This window comes from Triturus cristatus, chromosome 1_2 (assembly GCF_964204655.1).
Source record: "Triturus cristatus chromosome 1_2, aTriCri1.1, whole genome shotgun sequence".
Taxonomy (NCBI): Eukaryota; Metazoa; Chordata; class Amphibia; order Caudata; family Salamandridae; genus Triturus; species Triturus cristatus.
In genome coordinates this window covers 1057309669-1057326711 of record NC_140580.1, presented here as the reverse complement: position 1 = coordinate 1057326711, position 17043 = coordinate 1057309669, and the positions used below count along the sequence as shown (strand labels likewise).

General features: G+C 42.1%; 1 protein-coding gene across 1 annotated transcript in view; it reads right to left on the bottom strand.

The window, feature by feature from the left end:
* Positions 1–17043, bottom strand: part of DBH (dopamine beta-hydroxylase) — a 451213-nt gene that overhangs the window by 92401 nt on the left and 341769 nt on the right. Inside the window, exon 11 of the mRNA XM_085612530.1 lies at positions 15543–15702. Within this exon, the coding sequence (XP_085468656.1) occupies positions 15543–15702 (160 nt within the window). The remainder of the gene's footprint in view (positions 1–15542; positions 15703–17043) is intronic.

The following is a 17043-nucleotide window of genomic DNA, read 5'->3' as shown; positions in this document are numbered from 1 at the left end:
GCAGGTGTTAAATTCCTGCTGCTAACGCACCTTATTGCCTGTTTTGTGATCTTATTGCCGATCTGGCTGGTCGTTTAGAATGTTGCAGAGTGTTGTTTTCGTGGGTTTATGCACGGAAACGCCTACTTCGCATTTCATTAGTGTTTGTTGCCGGTGTCATCTGTGGCGATGGTGTAAACTGGTGGTATCGGCTGTTAGCACCAGATTGTGAATAGGGCGATAAATTTATCGCCACTTTGGCTGCAATAAAGTGCCGATAACTCAGCGATAAGTCCTTGAGAATATGCCCCTAAGGGTTTTGAAAGTGCAGGATTGCATTGCTGCATCTCCAGTTGTTAGGTAGTCTTGATGTCCGCAACAGGGTCTGCTCCTTGCTCAGTGTCGGCTGGTGTAATTTGAAAGTGGTAAGGCACCTTGAAAAACATGAGCCCAGAATGTGCGCGTTTGTACTGCGCCCATTCTGAGTTATCATATGTTAAGGTGCTCTCATGTGTGGTAATAATGCCATTAGCACATATGAGAGTGTCTTGACATACGTGAGCTCAGTTTGTGCTCTCTACAAAAAGGTTTCCTTTTGTACAGCGCCCATCCTGCGCTTAAGTATTTCAAGGACCTGTCATGTGTGTTAATGACTTTATTACCATATATGAGAGCGCTTTGAATTACGTGACCTGCAAGATGTGCTCTGTACAAAAAGGTTTCTTTTTGTACATTCCCCATCCTGAACTTACATATTTCAAAGCGCTCTTACATGTGTTAATTACTTCATTAACACATGTGAGAGCATTTTGCTTAAAGGCTGCCCGTGTTTGCATTGAGGCTCAAGGCTGGATCCGAAGATGTCGAAATCCAGCAATGAGGCTGCAAGCAAACAAACAACAGCACCACAAGGATGGCAGTAGGCACGGGCGCGAGGCAAGCTCACAGTGCGAGGACAATATAAAAAAATAAAAACAAAAAAACTTACCTGCCGCCTCGGTGGTCTACTGCTCTGGATGCACAGGCTACCAGACTCCCCTGTGCCAAACCAGACGCTACTTTCATGCTGGTAATATCCATCATGAGAGGAGTACGGGTATTGGGCAGAGCCGGCTAGTTTTAGGGTCCGTCATGTACTGAGAGCCTGTGCCGGCAGCACGGAGCCTGTGCTTGCTGTTCTCCACACAGCAGCCTGGAGAGATCTCAGGGGGAGATCTACTAAGATTTTGCACAGTGTTTCCATCACACAAGTGATGCAAAGTGGAGCAAAATCTTTTTTTTCTAATTTACTTTTCAGTACTAAACTTGTTTAGCGCTGGAAATAACGTAACAGTAATGTGAAGCAGCGCATAGCACTGCTTAGCATTACTCTGTGCCATGGGGGCTTACCAAGGGTGGTGCATGTGCGTTGCCATGCAACCACCCAATGTTTCTCACGCTAAATCCACTTTACTGAATACAATAGATTGGATTTAGCGTGAGAAAACTGCACCCTTTTAAACTCGGAGCAAGGAAGGAGAAATGCTTCCATTTCTCCTTCCTTTTCCGACTTTACATACGTGCTGCACTGTGCAGCACGCATACAAAGTGGGAAAAGCTTTCCCTTGTGTCTAGGCATAGTATTTTGTACAAGAAGGGTATCCTTCCTGTACAAAACTTATGCTAGTCTCACACACACCCTAGCGCTATGGCGCTAAGGTGGTGCGTAGCGCACAGCAGCTGTAATCAGCTCTCAGGCTCCATCCCCGTTGCGTGGGAGGCTCCACTGTGTTGCATGGATATTTGGTCAATCGCCCCCCTTAGTGTGCATAACTTTTGGATCATGCTAAGATAGTCACCCAAACCGTCAGCTTCCTGCTGTCAGAGAATGGCCCTGAGCGAAGACTTGGGCTCCATCTGTCATGATAAATAAAATAATAATTAAATTGCTTTATTATAATTTTCTTTTACATGTTTTCATCTGCTGGCTCCAGCAGTGGGGAACGCTCCTCCGCCATAATGGAGGAGCCGCCGTTGTCTTTCTTAAAGCAGTGGTGAGGTTCAGGAGATGGATGGAAGGCTAAGCCTGCAGAAGCTTGTTATGAGCCCTTCGTCTATATTCACTTGCACATTTCTCTAGTTCAAATCCTTAAGGTTTAATCTTATTGTATGCATCTTGTCATCTGTGCTGTGCTAATTAGCTGTTATTATGCTATTACATTGGTTGCATTTATTTCGCTATATGTATAGTTTTGAATTATATCGCCATTACTGTATTGAGTCATGGCTATACTTACTGGACCATTTTGGTACATTGTTGAACTGCATGTACCTTATTATCCATGTACAGCCAACACGTGCTAAGGTTATATCTATTGGGCTAACTGATATGTTGTTGTAGCGCATTCACTTTATTACCCATGTACTTCTCAAAAGTTTTATCAGGTTATTAGGATGGATGTACATAATTTTTAATGTATTTGAAGAAAATTAACCTTTTATTGACACTTGCTGTGCCGAATACAATATAATTAAGTTGAGTTGAAGTAAAAGTATAGTAAGAAAGGAGTTGAAAAACATAAAGGGCCCGATTCACAGAACTAACTTAAGACAAAATCCTAAACTTACTACCATTTTCGTATTCACAGAAGGCACTTACTCATTTTGGTATTCAAAGAAGACACTTACTCATTTCGGTATTCACAGAAGTTAGGAGTCCTAACTTTAGGACTCCTAAATGCCTTCTGTGAATACCGAAAGTCTTAAAATTAGGATTTTTCTCAGTTTAGGAGTCCTAAAGTTAGGACTCCTAACTTTACTACTACAAAACTGAGAAAAATCCTAATTTTAAGACTTTTGGTATTCACAGAAGGCATTTAGGAGTCCTAAAGTTAGGACTCCTAACTTTACGACTACTAAACTGAGAAACATGCTAATTTTAAGACTTTCGGTATTCACAGAAGGCATTTGGGAGTCCTAAAGTTAGGACTCCTAACTTTACTACTACTAATTGAGAAAAATCCTAATTTTAAGACTTTCGGTATTCACAGAAGGCATTTAAGAGTCCTAAAGTTAGGACTCCTAACTTCTGTGAATACCGAAATGAGTAAGTGCCTTCTGTGAATACCAAAATGAGTAGTAAGTTTAGGATTTTGTCTTAAGTTAGTTCTGTGAATCGGGCACAAAAAGTGCATTCATCAGTCTCCCAGGCATTCCCAGGAGAAGTAACTACTTTCTTCTGGGACACTCATCTAGAACAACAGCAAGAGGACCTTCATCTCCTATTCCTTAACATTTACTGTGGCCTTTTACCTCTCCCTCTTGCCTGTGCTTACACCACCCTTTCCAATCTTAAAACACCTCTTTTGTTTACTTGATGGCCACTCTTTTTATTTTTGTCTCACCTGTACACATTTAACCATGCTTTAAAAATTCAAACGTTCTTATCATCTAAACTCAAAAATGTTAATTCAATTTTTCACTCTAACCTCACTTCTTTTCCCTTTCTACATCTGTTTTTTATTTTCTACTTCTTCCTCAAACTTTTCGTACTGCTACTTCCTCAGATAAGATGCTTCCCATTATCTATAATGCCTAAATACCTGTCTCAGGAATTATCTTGGCAGTTTTCATACTCTGTTTGTAATTTAGAGGTTGATTGCAACACATGTAACTTGTAATCCTAGACTTAAGTCTTCATAGATCTTTTTTTTTGTTCCAAATATTGTATTTGTTTAATATAGAACATACAAGCATACAATTACTGAGGTAGCATTGCAATACATACCCAGGTTGGGCAGTCAAACCGATAGAGCACAGCATATGATATATAAGCAATATACTTGAAATTGATGTGATTTTGGTTCCATAATCTCCAGAGTAGGGATCGAGGAGATGTTGCCTATAATTGGGTAAGTAAACCTGTAGCAAAGTGTGTCTTTAATATTTATCGAGTGTATAGTACCTATATGATGTATACCTGCCTGTGGCTAAGTCGTGAACCTGCTGATGACCTGTTCTATGTACTTATCTAAGGAATGCCACACCACACTCTGAATTTGGGGGGGAGGACTGGAATTTAGACTGGGAGATATCTGTTCCTTTATGATACGAGAACCATGCCCACCAGGTGTGATGAGATAAATGGTCAAATGACTTCCATTTGGAGAGAATGACTTTTCCTTCAATTGTCAATAAAAGGTCCAGCCATGTCATTAGCAATCAGGTTCAATGAGATTGCTGGGGACTATGCCGTTCCGCTGATCGACCACTCCATTTGAAAGTTACCATAAGCATTGAAGTATTCTGTCCAGCCCTTTTGGATCTTTGAACTGTGGAACATAATATGTTATTACTTCTGATTTTTCACATTTGACTACGCGTACACATTAACTTTATATTAAGAAATGAAATTTGGATTTTACCTTTACCATATATAATAGAGGATATATTCAACACAGAATCTATAATTGATTGTTATTACAATCAATTTACTATTTATATTAAGCCCTGACGAAGTTCCTTGGCACACAGGAACGAAACGCGTTGGCTGTGCTCCGATTGACTTATACTATTTTTGAATAAAGAAGATTGTTTGGACTTTATTGAATCTCCTGAACAGTTATTGAGTGCACCTCCTTTTTCTCTGAAACAAAGGTTTAGGAGATTTAATAGGGCCGGGGATTGTAAGTACCATTGGGATAATAAGATGGTCAGTCCAAAGGATGGGTATCGGACCCGAAACCTGATGCAAAGGGTAGTTGGTGAAAATGGGGTCTAGCAAGTGCCTCTTTTCATATGTGGGGTCTTGTACTTTTTGACCCAATTGTATGGACACTAAGCCTGACAGGAAGCTGGTTGCTGAGGTATCGGTGGGCTCATCAAAATGTATGTTTAGGTCTCCCAAAACTGTAAAAGTGGGCTCCTTTATTGCCAAGCTGGCAAAGAACTCTGGTAATGTTTGAATGAATTGACCTGCATGGCCCGAGGGGGAGGGGTGGCTCAGAACGAGAAGGTGTGAGACAGAGAGATAGTGATAGAGAAACAAGAAATTTCACAATGGGGCAATGAGAGGGTGTTCATCATACAAATGAGGGAGATCTTGAGTATAATTACATGTCCTACACCCTTTCTGCCCCCTCTATCTCTACGAACTATATAGTAATGGTGGGAAAGCTTGAACAATGTCTGATTCTGACTCCTCGTGGAGCCAGGTTTCTGCGAGAAAGCCCACATTAAGCTTTGAGAAGATTTCCAGCCTACGTCGAGGGACGGAACAACAATTTATAAGAAGCATTTTGCAGCCGGTCTTAAAATGAAGGGGGATATTTGCTGGGAGGTTAGGTAATACTCTGTGAGAACAGTGCTTACCGGCCGTGATGGCCTTTGATAAGTCCAATGAGTGGAGACATTTTGAATTACAAGCCCCTCTAAGGTCAAACAAATGCTGCTTGGCATTTACTGCTATCTGAGGATAGGGAGGGGCAGGGTTTTTGGCCCCTGGATGTGTTCAGGCGTGGAAGGGTGCAGACAGGCTTTTCTTTGGCATGCCGGTGGTGTGCCCACTGTGTGTGTCCTCTGTGCTCCTCCTGCCCTGCCGTGATTAAGTAGTGAAGAGTCCAAACACTAGTGCACCAACCATCTAAGCAACTCTAAGGTTGTGGACCCTATGACTAAAGAGCTGAGTGCTCCATTTTCCCCTGTCCTGATTAAAACACAGTCTATTCAGTAACGTTCCCCCCATCTAAATTGAGAACACAGTCAAATTCAATCACGTTGCCCCCCAAAAAGGTAAAAGTAGATTAGAGTTACATAACTCTAATTTATCCCAACCATTATGAGTGTTAGTGTTAGACACCCAATTCGTAGGCCATCTTGTGGTTGCTTAAGGTGTTATTAACAGTCTCTGTAAACCAACGTTATGATTGCTGCTTGTTGTTTCATCAATTTGTATAGGAGCCCTCAAGGCCATCTAAATAGTGCAAAACCTCACTTGTGAGCACAGAAAACAACTTTGTGCTTGGCAGTAGTGACTTAAATATCTTAACCACACAACTGCATAAAGAAGAACATGGTTCAAGTTAAACAGATTCCTGGTTGCACATCAGGGTGGACCTTGTGCTTGCCTCTAGGGCTTTAAGCATGCTAGCCACGCATATTACATGAACAGGGACATACTTTTATTAAACATATTGTCTGCAGAGACAACAATGAAGACAGATATTACAGTTGAGAGCTACGTGGGTGGCCCAGTGCGCTGCCTATCTGTATAAATATCCCTAGAGGTGTGGTCTAGATATTTCAGACCTCACATGCACTAACAGGCTAGGCTTAGGTACATGAGGCCCTTGTACCCTATTGTGGTTGCTAAGCCACCATTAAGACATTAAGAGACTCTTTAAGAGACTCTTCAAGCCATCATTGAGGTTGCTGATTAGTGGGTTGATCAAGTAGAACCTGCAACTAGCAAAGTGAAGAGCCTGTTGTGACATTTGCTGTCTATCAGTTTAGCCAGCACTCTAAACAGCATGTCAGATTCGTGATAGCTTGTGACTGACCCAGTGTCCTAATTGTGATTGTCCCCAGGAAATGGAGTTGAACTGTTCAAGTCTGTCTCGGTTCAAGAACACAAGAGATGAGAGATGCGTTATTATAAAAGCAAACATTCATAGGGTTATAATCCCACAGAGAATAAAGGACTGCGATGACAGAAATAATCGCTCTTTCACTAGGTGATGTTGTAGATCCTTTTATTCATTATTTCATAAACAACAGCCAGCACTTTTCACCCTTGCGGGCTTCTTCAGGGCAAGTAAGTGGTCCATAAAGTCAAGAAAGGGGATTCCATAGGGTATTAGCCCAAACCGGTAGACACTTTCCTAAATATTATTTCCGATCACTGAATCTGAAAAAGGATATTTTATGAAAAAGATCCGTAGTCACTGTTCCAGTGAAAGAACAATTATTTCTATCATCGCTGTCCTTTATCCTCTGTGAGATTAAAACCCTATGAATGTTTGCTTTTATAATAATGCCTCTCTCATCCGTTGTGTTCTCGTGTTGTATTTGAAACCATAGTGGGTGGCTGGTTTCGAGAGGTGGGCATTGTTTGTTAGCAACTATACGGAGCATTATTGAATTTATTGTGATCTACTTTGAACAAACACTGGTAGTTGGTGCCGCAAAATATACCCTGCCACCGTGCCTGTATGTATTAGATCTGTCTCGGTTCAGTATAACTTCGTAACTATTCACAATTAGAGCATAGAACATCAAACTGTGAGACAGGCATCACTATTGTCGAGTGGACCATACGAATATAGTGATGCCTTGCTAACAGAGAACAACCAAGATTGTAGACATACGATTTGAAGCAGGCACCGAGAGCCTGCGTCAGACATAGAATGCAATGATACGAGCATATGCCAGTATTTTTTACAACAAGATTGTTCCAACAATAAACAAAAGAAAATGTAAGTGATGTTGATGTTAGAACAGTTACATCTATGGAGATGTCAGGCAGAACAGATGCTTGCTGTGGTTTCAGGTTTGAGGGGCCAGAGAATGAGAGTGGAATCTCCATATCTGTGAGCCTTTTCCATAGGGCCAGAAAGCATTTCTGACCAATGACAGTTTCTACTGATTACTCCTGAGAGATGGAGATTTTATGCTCCTGCTACTTGGTCATTATAATCTTCCTCATATGTGCCAGGATTTGCTCCGTGTGCTGATTTCTTAGTGGTTTAAAGATCAATAGTCTTGGAGAGGACATGTATTTCAGTCAGAGTTGGCTGTGTTTGCAATTTATTCAGGCAATCCACAGATGCGAAGGTTGCTCCTTTGGTTGCGGTCTTCCTGTTTCATAGGTTCTCTCCTCAGGGAGGATATCGGACATTCAAGGTTTTACAGGTGTTTAGCTTGGGCATTAGTGTAGTTTTCAACAGTGCTAATTCTTGACTCAGCACTAGAGATTCTTGTAGTTAGGTCTTCGAGGTCTTTGCAAATCCTAGAGAGTTCAACCTTGATCAGATCCGTGTTTGTTTTGGTGCTCCGAGATAATTTGTTCACTGTATTTAGGTTGTGGAGCATGGCCTCTAAAAGTTAAGGACGATTCAGGATTTCCCTTCATTGGTAATTCCGGAATAGGGTGGGATTGTTTGGAGCGTTTTAGGTTTGACTTGGCGTCTCTTCTCTTCATGTTGTTGTCTCTGTTGTCTGATTATTGTGTCTGTAGGACAACAGTCTAGTTTGTGGAGGTGTGATTCACTGGTCTAAGCCCTGTTGTTGTGCCAAGCCTTCAGAAGGTACAACTGTACTTCACTTGGAGGGAGTTTGTGTTTCAGTAGGGCTGTGGTAGTTCGGAGTTGTGATGAAGCTGGTCCTGTGTTGATCTTTATCCTTAGACCTCCGCCTTCCTTAACAACTCAGAGGTTTCGTTGATGTAACCGGCACCTTGGGAGAGGTTGTTGCTGTTTGCCCACGCTGGAGCCTGGGAGTCTGGGCCCCCTGCTGTCAAGGTGATCTCTGACTTAGAGAGGGATACTTAAATAGGCCCCAGCAAAGATGGACCTGCCCTCGGATATGAACTCCTCCTGTGGAGTTGGTGACCACTAGATTGGGTGCTACATTGTGGAGTGGGCCATAGACAGTATAATGCTGGGTGTTAGTCAGAGGTTGGTGAGCTATGGCGTGAGTGCAGCCAGGTGCGAGCAAGGCGAATGCGGAAACAGTCTGTGGGGACTGGCCACAGAACGCTCTACAGTAGCTTCCATTTTATTGAATCACAAACCCAATCACGAACATATGTTTTGCTCCTAGCCCCAAAGAAGAGAGAAGAATTGTGGGTACCCGGTGGTCGCAAACACAGCTAACTACTTATAATTAAGGGGATGAAGATCAACTACTTCTGTGTTAGATGTTCTCCCTCTGTCCCATGTGTGGATATATTGCACGCAGTTGTCGCAGGACTGCTGGGGCTGAAATGCGCAGTTGGGCATGAAGAGTGTTGCTGAGTCTTGTTAAGGTGGTATCACGCGATCAGCAAGAATGCTCAGTCGCCTCACATATGACTTTTAGCTGGGGTCTCATCGGTGCTAATCTGCCCCTGGACAAAGGCCTCTAAGATGTAGACTGCACGGCAGGGTTATGGAGGTTACAATAACTGGGACTAGGCAGTCACCGCCATTTTGTGGATGTAAGCTCTTGCGTTGCATAAGTCTAATACACCGAATCACAAATAATCAGAGGCATAGTGACACAATCATCAGCTGTACTGATAGGCCTAACCTCCCAACTAGTGTTTGGCTATGATGGGTTCTGTAGCCATTGAGGTGCCAGATTGTTGTTCTGTGTCAGGTGAAATATGCAGAATGATGGAGTGCGTTGGGTATGCAGAGCAGTTGGGGGTTAGCACTGAGTCCTTACCGTTTCTATCCCTTGCTGATACCACAGCAGGATTCCAGTAGGCTAATGGGATATAGCTGTATTCACAATCTGGTCCCCGTTACCAGACCATGCAATCGCCACAAGTGGGTCGGTGGCAGATGAGAACACCGTAGGATATGGCGGGTGCCGCCAATTATGGTTGCCCAGTTACAGAGGTGTTTTGGTCAGGAAACCCCAGTGTTGGTGTGGTTTGGGTCTCAGCAGTCACTCCCCAGTGATCACTAGATGTTCCACCGCAAGTTCATATTCTTGTTCTGTGCAGTCATCTGGCCCAGAAGGCACGCCAGAGGCTCTGCAGAGCTTAGGGTTCAGCCGCCTTCTTTGTCACCTGCCTAGCCACACCCCATAGATGTTAACTGTAAAATTGCACTGAAATTTATCTTGGTAAAGTTAAGTAATAGAAAAATGTAAAATACCTAATTAATATGCATTAAGTAAATAGATATTCTTCTGTTAGGGCAATGATGCATGTGGAAGGTATTGATGTGTTTACATATGTGAACTAACTGAGTTTAGTTATATTACCACAACTGCCAGAGTGGGACCTGCCACCTGGCCTCAATTTCTACATTGATCGGGTGAAGTTCAGGTGCGAATTTGGATATAGATGTGTGAGATGCTGTACAGCTGCCTAACCTTGCACCAATAACAATTTTAGTTTGAAATTCAACTTATAAATCCATGATTTATACCAATGACATTTATTGTAAACGCTATCCTATCTACATCACCTTTGTTATGTTCTCCATAAGTCATATCAACTGTAAGAATGCATGTCTTTAATACATTGTTGTCAATATGCTAAGTTATATTGTTTTATTATGTTAGATAAAGTGATCTTGAACCATTTCCCTTAATTATGCCTCACTGCAACCTGAGTTTTAGTCTTCATGTATCCTGGGAGGCTCTAATTGTTATATTAATTTAGGAAGGAAATGACAGGCATATTGTGTTCATTAAAGATAAATTGCCCATTATAATTGATGAACAGACAGTCTGTCTTTTGTCACTATTTCTATCAGGCAAGATAAACCATTTCCATTAAGCACTTTCAGCATCAACATTAAATTGCTCAAACATAGAGAAGAGAAAATTAGTAGAATATGTATCATACATCACTTAGTAGACGAAGAAGAGACAGATGACTTGGTAAGCTCTTTCTCTAGGTAAATGCACATATAGACTATGGTAATATGAAAGTTTGATACCATTGTTACAATAATTCCCCAGAGGGGTGTTTCCTTTTCTAATTTAAATATTAATGATGACAGGTAGGAAGTGGTCATCCTAGGTACATGTATGTATCAAAGCTTCTTTGCCTCCTTTGCTTGTAAATATGTAATACTAATCAATAAATGTTACCTTATTCTGTTGGATTTTCCTGAAATATTCAGACAAATTACGAAGTCAAGAGGGCAGAACGATCAAGGTACTGTGTAGTGATCAAGTCCACACAAGTAGAGGTGGTTAAGAGAGGTTTATTCAGCATAGTTACAAAATCACAAGAAGATTAGAACAAGACCCCACCCGGAGCAGCCAGCATGCTGCTCAGAACAGCCAACTGTGCCTATTTCACTCCCAACATTCCATGTTATGTCATTGCACCAAGATTCCATTGGCAGGGCTAGAATAACATCAGAGTCAAGATACAACATATCCCCCTTTATTCTATATATAAAAAAACAACAATGAAGAAACAAGAAAAAATGGAGGAAATAAGAAACATGAAACCATAGAAAGAAAAGAGCAACAGGAAAGGCAAAGAATAGAGGCAAACCAAGATATAAGAAACATCCTCCCTTCTGTACACAAAAGAAAAAGAACGAAATAACATCGTCAGAGAAAGGGAGAAAAAGAACCACAAATAACTGCCCCAAAACATATCCACTGGCCAGAACAGGAATGTAAGAAGGCAGAAGAGGAATGAACCAACAAAACTCAGGACTACAGGATGTGGAAAACACAGAGAAAGAAAACACGGGAGAAAGGCCGAGGAAAGCTAAGAATCCACACGAGGTACCAGGAGAAAACATCACAAAAGGAACAGAAAAGAAGAAGGAAAACTAGAAAGATGAGGAAAAGTAAAAGGATAATCCTCACCCAAGTCAAACACCGTCATCAATACATAATAACAAAATATAGTGTAAAGACAACAGTGCATATTAATAATAGAAAGTTCAATAAAATGAAAACATAACTATATGTGAGGTTCGGGAGGACTATAACCCGAAAGCAAACGCTTAAACGATAGGGGATAACAGCAGTAACAGATGGGACTAAGACCCGTGAACGAATGTACAATGAGCAGATGGTACTGAAACCCTCTGCGATTCCTGTGTAGGGAAACATATAGCATGCATGGACTCTTCAAGGCCTGTACCATGATAGCGTGTACTTACATGGTGTATACCTAGGGCCCATAAACCAAAAAAAGCAAACAAACTGTGTAGGACCAACCCTCATGTAAGGGATAGTGAGAGCACAGTACAACTGCATACCAAACACATATTGAACATAGTATTAGAAAACGCCATAATAAGATAAAAGACAAAACAATGGATTCTAGACGGCGTGTACCATGATAGCGTGTAGATACATGGTGTATACCTAGGATCCATAAACAATAAAAATACGATGTTGAGACTACAGTAACCATTCTACTATGGTACTCATTCGAAACTCCTAAAAAGAATAACACTGGAGAAAAATAGACACCTGCAGATGTGAACATAGAGTCCGTAAACACATAACGTATAGTAACAAGAAGCCATCGTACTATCCTGTGAACGAAAAACTGTGCTGCATAGTACACAACACCAGTGAGCGAGTACTCAACCGAGCCTTAGAAAGAAACAAACACACTTGTGTAGTGGAAATTGTGGTGATCAAATTTCACAGGGGCACTATTTCAGGTAGAATGTAAAAAAAAAAAAACATCGGTTGAAGTCCTCAACTGCACTCAGGCTTCCGCTTCCGAAAGTACTTCAATTGTGCTCCAGCGCTTCCGACTATCACTGGTGTGCCTGCCACCGCAATGATGAGAGACAGGCATTCCTAGAAAACCAAGAACACTTCGAAGGAAAAACGTGGCAGATGACACTTGCATAAGAGAAGAACCAAGTTGCAGAGAAGATGACCACCATAGATGCTTAAAGCAACAATTGAACACAAATAGTGCAGTGTCCTCTGAGTGTTAAAAACCATTGAAGACAGCTAGAGTGTTAAATGAAAATCGGTGTTGCGATAAACGTACCTGTGTCTTCACGCTGATCACCATTAACTGCCATGGAAAAAGCCCTCTGCGTTCCCGGTCAGCGAGAAACCTTATTGAAAAACGTGGTTGGCAAATTACGTGGTTGGCATATTGACTCTCAGTGAACCAGCAATTCAGGTGAGCGATTGCCAACCCCAAGATGGCGCCACGCTTTCACACGCCGTGCAGAGTGGCTCACGGCACGCCGGTGCCTCAAAACGTTAATGGGCATACTTGGTGCTACCTCGAACATCACAATAGAAATGACGAACAGCGCAAAAGACGTACGATCAAGGTAAGCCTCCTTGCGCAACTCATGACTCGTGCCACATTTTTAAATTTAAAAATGGCAGTTGAAAAATCCCCGCAGAGATCAGGTCTCAGAATAGACCAACAATCAATGTCAAACAATGTGTCTCACCTGACACAGGCCCCCGCGATGCTGCCTCTGAAAGCGCCAAACATGTACCCCAACCTGGCTCCACGCTGCCAACCACAGCCAGGGGAAATCTTGTAATAACCCAATGCTCGTCAGCAAGGCTCTGTGCAAAGTCCCCAGCTCTCCCTCGTGTGAAATGACTGCATAGAGCTCGTCCATAACTGACATTAGGGATCTCTGCTCCAAATTTTGGATGCATGTTGCAGATATAATTCATCTCCTGGCACCTCCAAAATAGCACCAACATCATGGAGCAGACAAACTTTGCGCAGGACAGATCTTGACATACTGCATCTAAGCACAGTCTGTACACGTTGAAAGTCATTACCCAAAATCTTGACACACTTCTTCCCCAGACAGTGCAGATGACTATATGTGGCAGATGAGCAGGATATGTCAGGCTTACCCTCACTGAAGGCGCAGCAGAGGTGCGTAGAGAAGATGGGGAGTAGACGCCCAAAACTGAAAGGGCAGCTCGTGAAGTAGCACTTCCCCAGATGCACAGGAACAACTGGCAGACAGCTGAGGGCGACCAATGTAGAGGTCACTGGTGGGGTCAAGGATGCCAGTTGCTTGAGCTTAACTTGAGTTGATCTGTACCTTAATCTTGCTAGAAGTTTGATGAGGGGACAGACGTAGATTCGTTTCAGGATCGTCGCCAAAAATTGTAGTGATCAAGTCCACACAAGTAGAGGTGGTTAAGAGAGGTATATTCAGGATAGTTGCAAGATCACAAGAAGATTAGAACAAGACCATAACGCGACTCCACCAGGAGCAGCCAGCATGCTGCTCAGCCCAGCCAACTGTGTCTATTTCACTTCCAACATTCCATGTCATGTCATTGCACCAAGATTCAATTGGCAGGGCTAGAATAACATCAGAGTCAAGATACAACTTACTGCTAAATGTAAGAGCTAGATTTAGAGAGAAGATATAGACCTGTTACATCTTGAAGAAGGTCATTTCTACTAGGCTTTGGTCAATACAGACCACCCTTTGTTAGCAGCCTCAGAGGGAGCTTTTTTGTAACTGTAAAGTAACACATTATTGGCAATTACATTTCGTAGGCTCAAATTCACTCATTTTTATCTTTTTGATACCTATGTATGTCTCATCACATCAGAATCCTACATACGCCTCACATGTGCAGATACGGAGGCTGATGTGGTGGGGTGTTGATATTGTTGTTAAGCTTTCATGAGAAAGCCTAAAAGTTGCTTTGGGTCTGTATCTGTGCATTTTCCTTAAAAGGGAACAATATTGAGTGAATGCGTTTCACAAGTCTAATTCTATGATTTCTGTCTCGATTACATTGAGTGTGGGTGCCAAACCTAACTGTGCTTATTCTGATATGTGGCAAATGCTTTGTGTACTATGTACAGCAACACAAACTTTCTCACATGATCTCGGGTTTGCTCATCTAAATGCTTTTTGATCTCAATACGTGCAAATCCATAGCCCTTTATATGTAATATTTCAAATAAATACTGCATCACATAACTGACAGGAATAAAGGTGTATTGGGAAAGGTCAGAAGGTTAGGGCTCATGTGATACTGCAGAGCCAGGCAAATGCCACTGATATGGGACTGATATGGTCTCCGCTCTACCAGCTTTTCTTAGTAACTGACCACTCACTCAATGAAACCTCCACATTTTCCTTCTGTGGCCCTAGCCTGCTCTAAAGATCATTTGAATAAGAAGCAGCATGTTTAGCTGAAATTAAGTGTGTTACATTTCTAATTGTGCAGATGGACCAAGTCCAGAATCACAGACCTCAGTGTCATGATTGAGTGATGGGGTTAAAATGTTGACAGAGATGTTTGTGTAAGTCAGTTCCTAAAAAAAGAGAAAGTTCAGATGCTGACAGAGAAAGACATTTGAAAAGAAGCTAGAGTCACGTGTAGCTCCAGAATTCATAGAAGTGCTATTTAGACTCCATAAGTTAAAGAATAATGAAGGCCAGCATTTGAGTGCAAGAGGTCATCCAACAGACCACCACTGTGAATGGATGTAACTGATGTCACCAGACATTGCCAATGTCAGGTAAAGCAGTGCAGTTATGACTAAGGGAGAAATATAGCCCTGTGTCCTGGGAGAGGATGTGAATTCCTAAAGTACTTTCAGGAACAGGAACAGGTGAGAGCTGAAGCATAAAAACAATGGCACTTGACACACGCCCGCTCTGAATCAGTCAAAGGTGAATGAAGTTTGCCAGATATGATATGATATGATATGATATGATATGATATATGATATGATATGACCTGAGGGGATCAAAACCCTCTCTAACAAAGGAGGGAGTTGAGGAAATGTACTTCCAATGGTCACCATAGTCAAAGACCCTCCCATGGTGCACTAAACTAATTCTATACGATGGTCAGGATTGAAGGGCGCTGTAGAGCTAACACCTGTAACCAAAATGTGCATCATTTCATGCCTGACTTACCGGGAACCTGACAGCTGAAGACATGTTGCAATGCATGGAGATGGGTGCAAAGTCATAGAGAGCTTTCAGCACTTCCTTGCTGAACGAATTCCAGGGGACAGAGGAGAACTGCTCTGGGATGGAGGTCTGGGGGCAGGTGCATATCTCATCGCCATTGAACCTGTTAAAGAAGAAATTCAGAGGTAGTTCAATACAGCTTTTGCTTCTTGCACCCTCAGTCTGATCAAGCCAGAAATCATGATTACGTGCCAACAAGAGTCATTGCGGAAATAAGGACTACAACGTATGCAAATTACTGCTCAGATTTGGCTTTATTGCCAGACCAGATGCAAAATTGCAAAATGTGTACAATTAAAAAATGCAAAATGAACAGTTTTGCAGGTTGGAGTAGGGTAAAACATGCAGTATTATCTAAATGTCCTCAATTACGAACTGTAAAATTATCCAGTAAAAGCGCAGATACGGAATGCACATTGCACGCCACTTTCATGCAGAAAACTGAGTGAATGGGTACCATATTTACAAAGCGGGATAATGCCACTTTGTAAATATGGAGCAGGGCACTGCGCCAAAGGAACGTCGGTAAAAATGACGTTCCTGTGGTGCAATCCTCTTGTAAATATGCCCCTTGGCTGTGTATTTACTTGAGACATAGCATTATCTATATCGTAAGGACTGGGAGTTATTGCTTGCTTTTTGCATAAAAATGAATTTTCCTTGTTGTGCCATCAACAATTTCTCAACCAGAGTCAACATGGCCCACATGGTTTTTAAATGCACACTTTTTTCATCCTAAGAAAAATCTGGTATATTTAAAAAACTTTGGTCGCTCAAGTACTATTGAAGTACGTATCCTGACTATCTGATTGAGTAACCAGCAGAACAAATGTGTTTGACCAGGAATCTTACCAAGCACTTGGGATTGCAAAGGAAAGTTCGTGTGAGGTGGGAGATCCAATGTTTGTGGGGTAGGGCACAGGGTACAGTGGAGGAAAGAGCAAAGTGAGAGGAAGAGGGAGGAAGAGCAGAACCTTCTAGACAGAAGAGTAAACAGCTGAGGAAGATAATAAGATGGGGGAGGAAAGAACTTGGCATGAGGCATGGGGCCGGGGATCTGCGGGCATTTCACAGCATGACAAGCACCGACTTACTCCAGATGGCGGTGTTTGTCCAAAATGATTGCTGTTTTCTTTGGGGTTTTTTAACGGGGTGTGCCACGCTGTACTCCCACAGATTTTACTGGGAGTTGGGCGCCAGTCTTTATTGAGATCTACAAAAGGTAATTTGTGAAAATGGTGCAGAAAAGCAAATTCGAGAATACAAGGATGACTATTTGTGATGCAGATAGTATTGTTCTGTGTTATTAATAGTGCAAGGTGTCAGGCACTTTGGTTGCGTTCATGACGTCTGTGCCGAGCACATTTGTCTATTATATGATCATCATCCTGTCAGTAGTGTATTTGGCCCATATATCTGCAAGTGAGGGGGTAAGAAGGCCTCT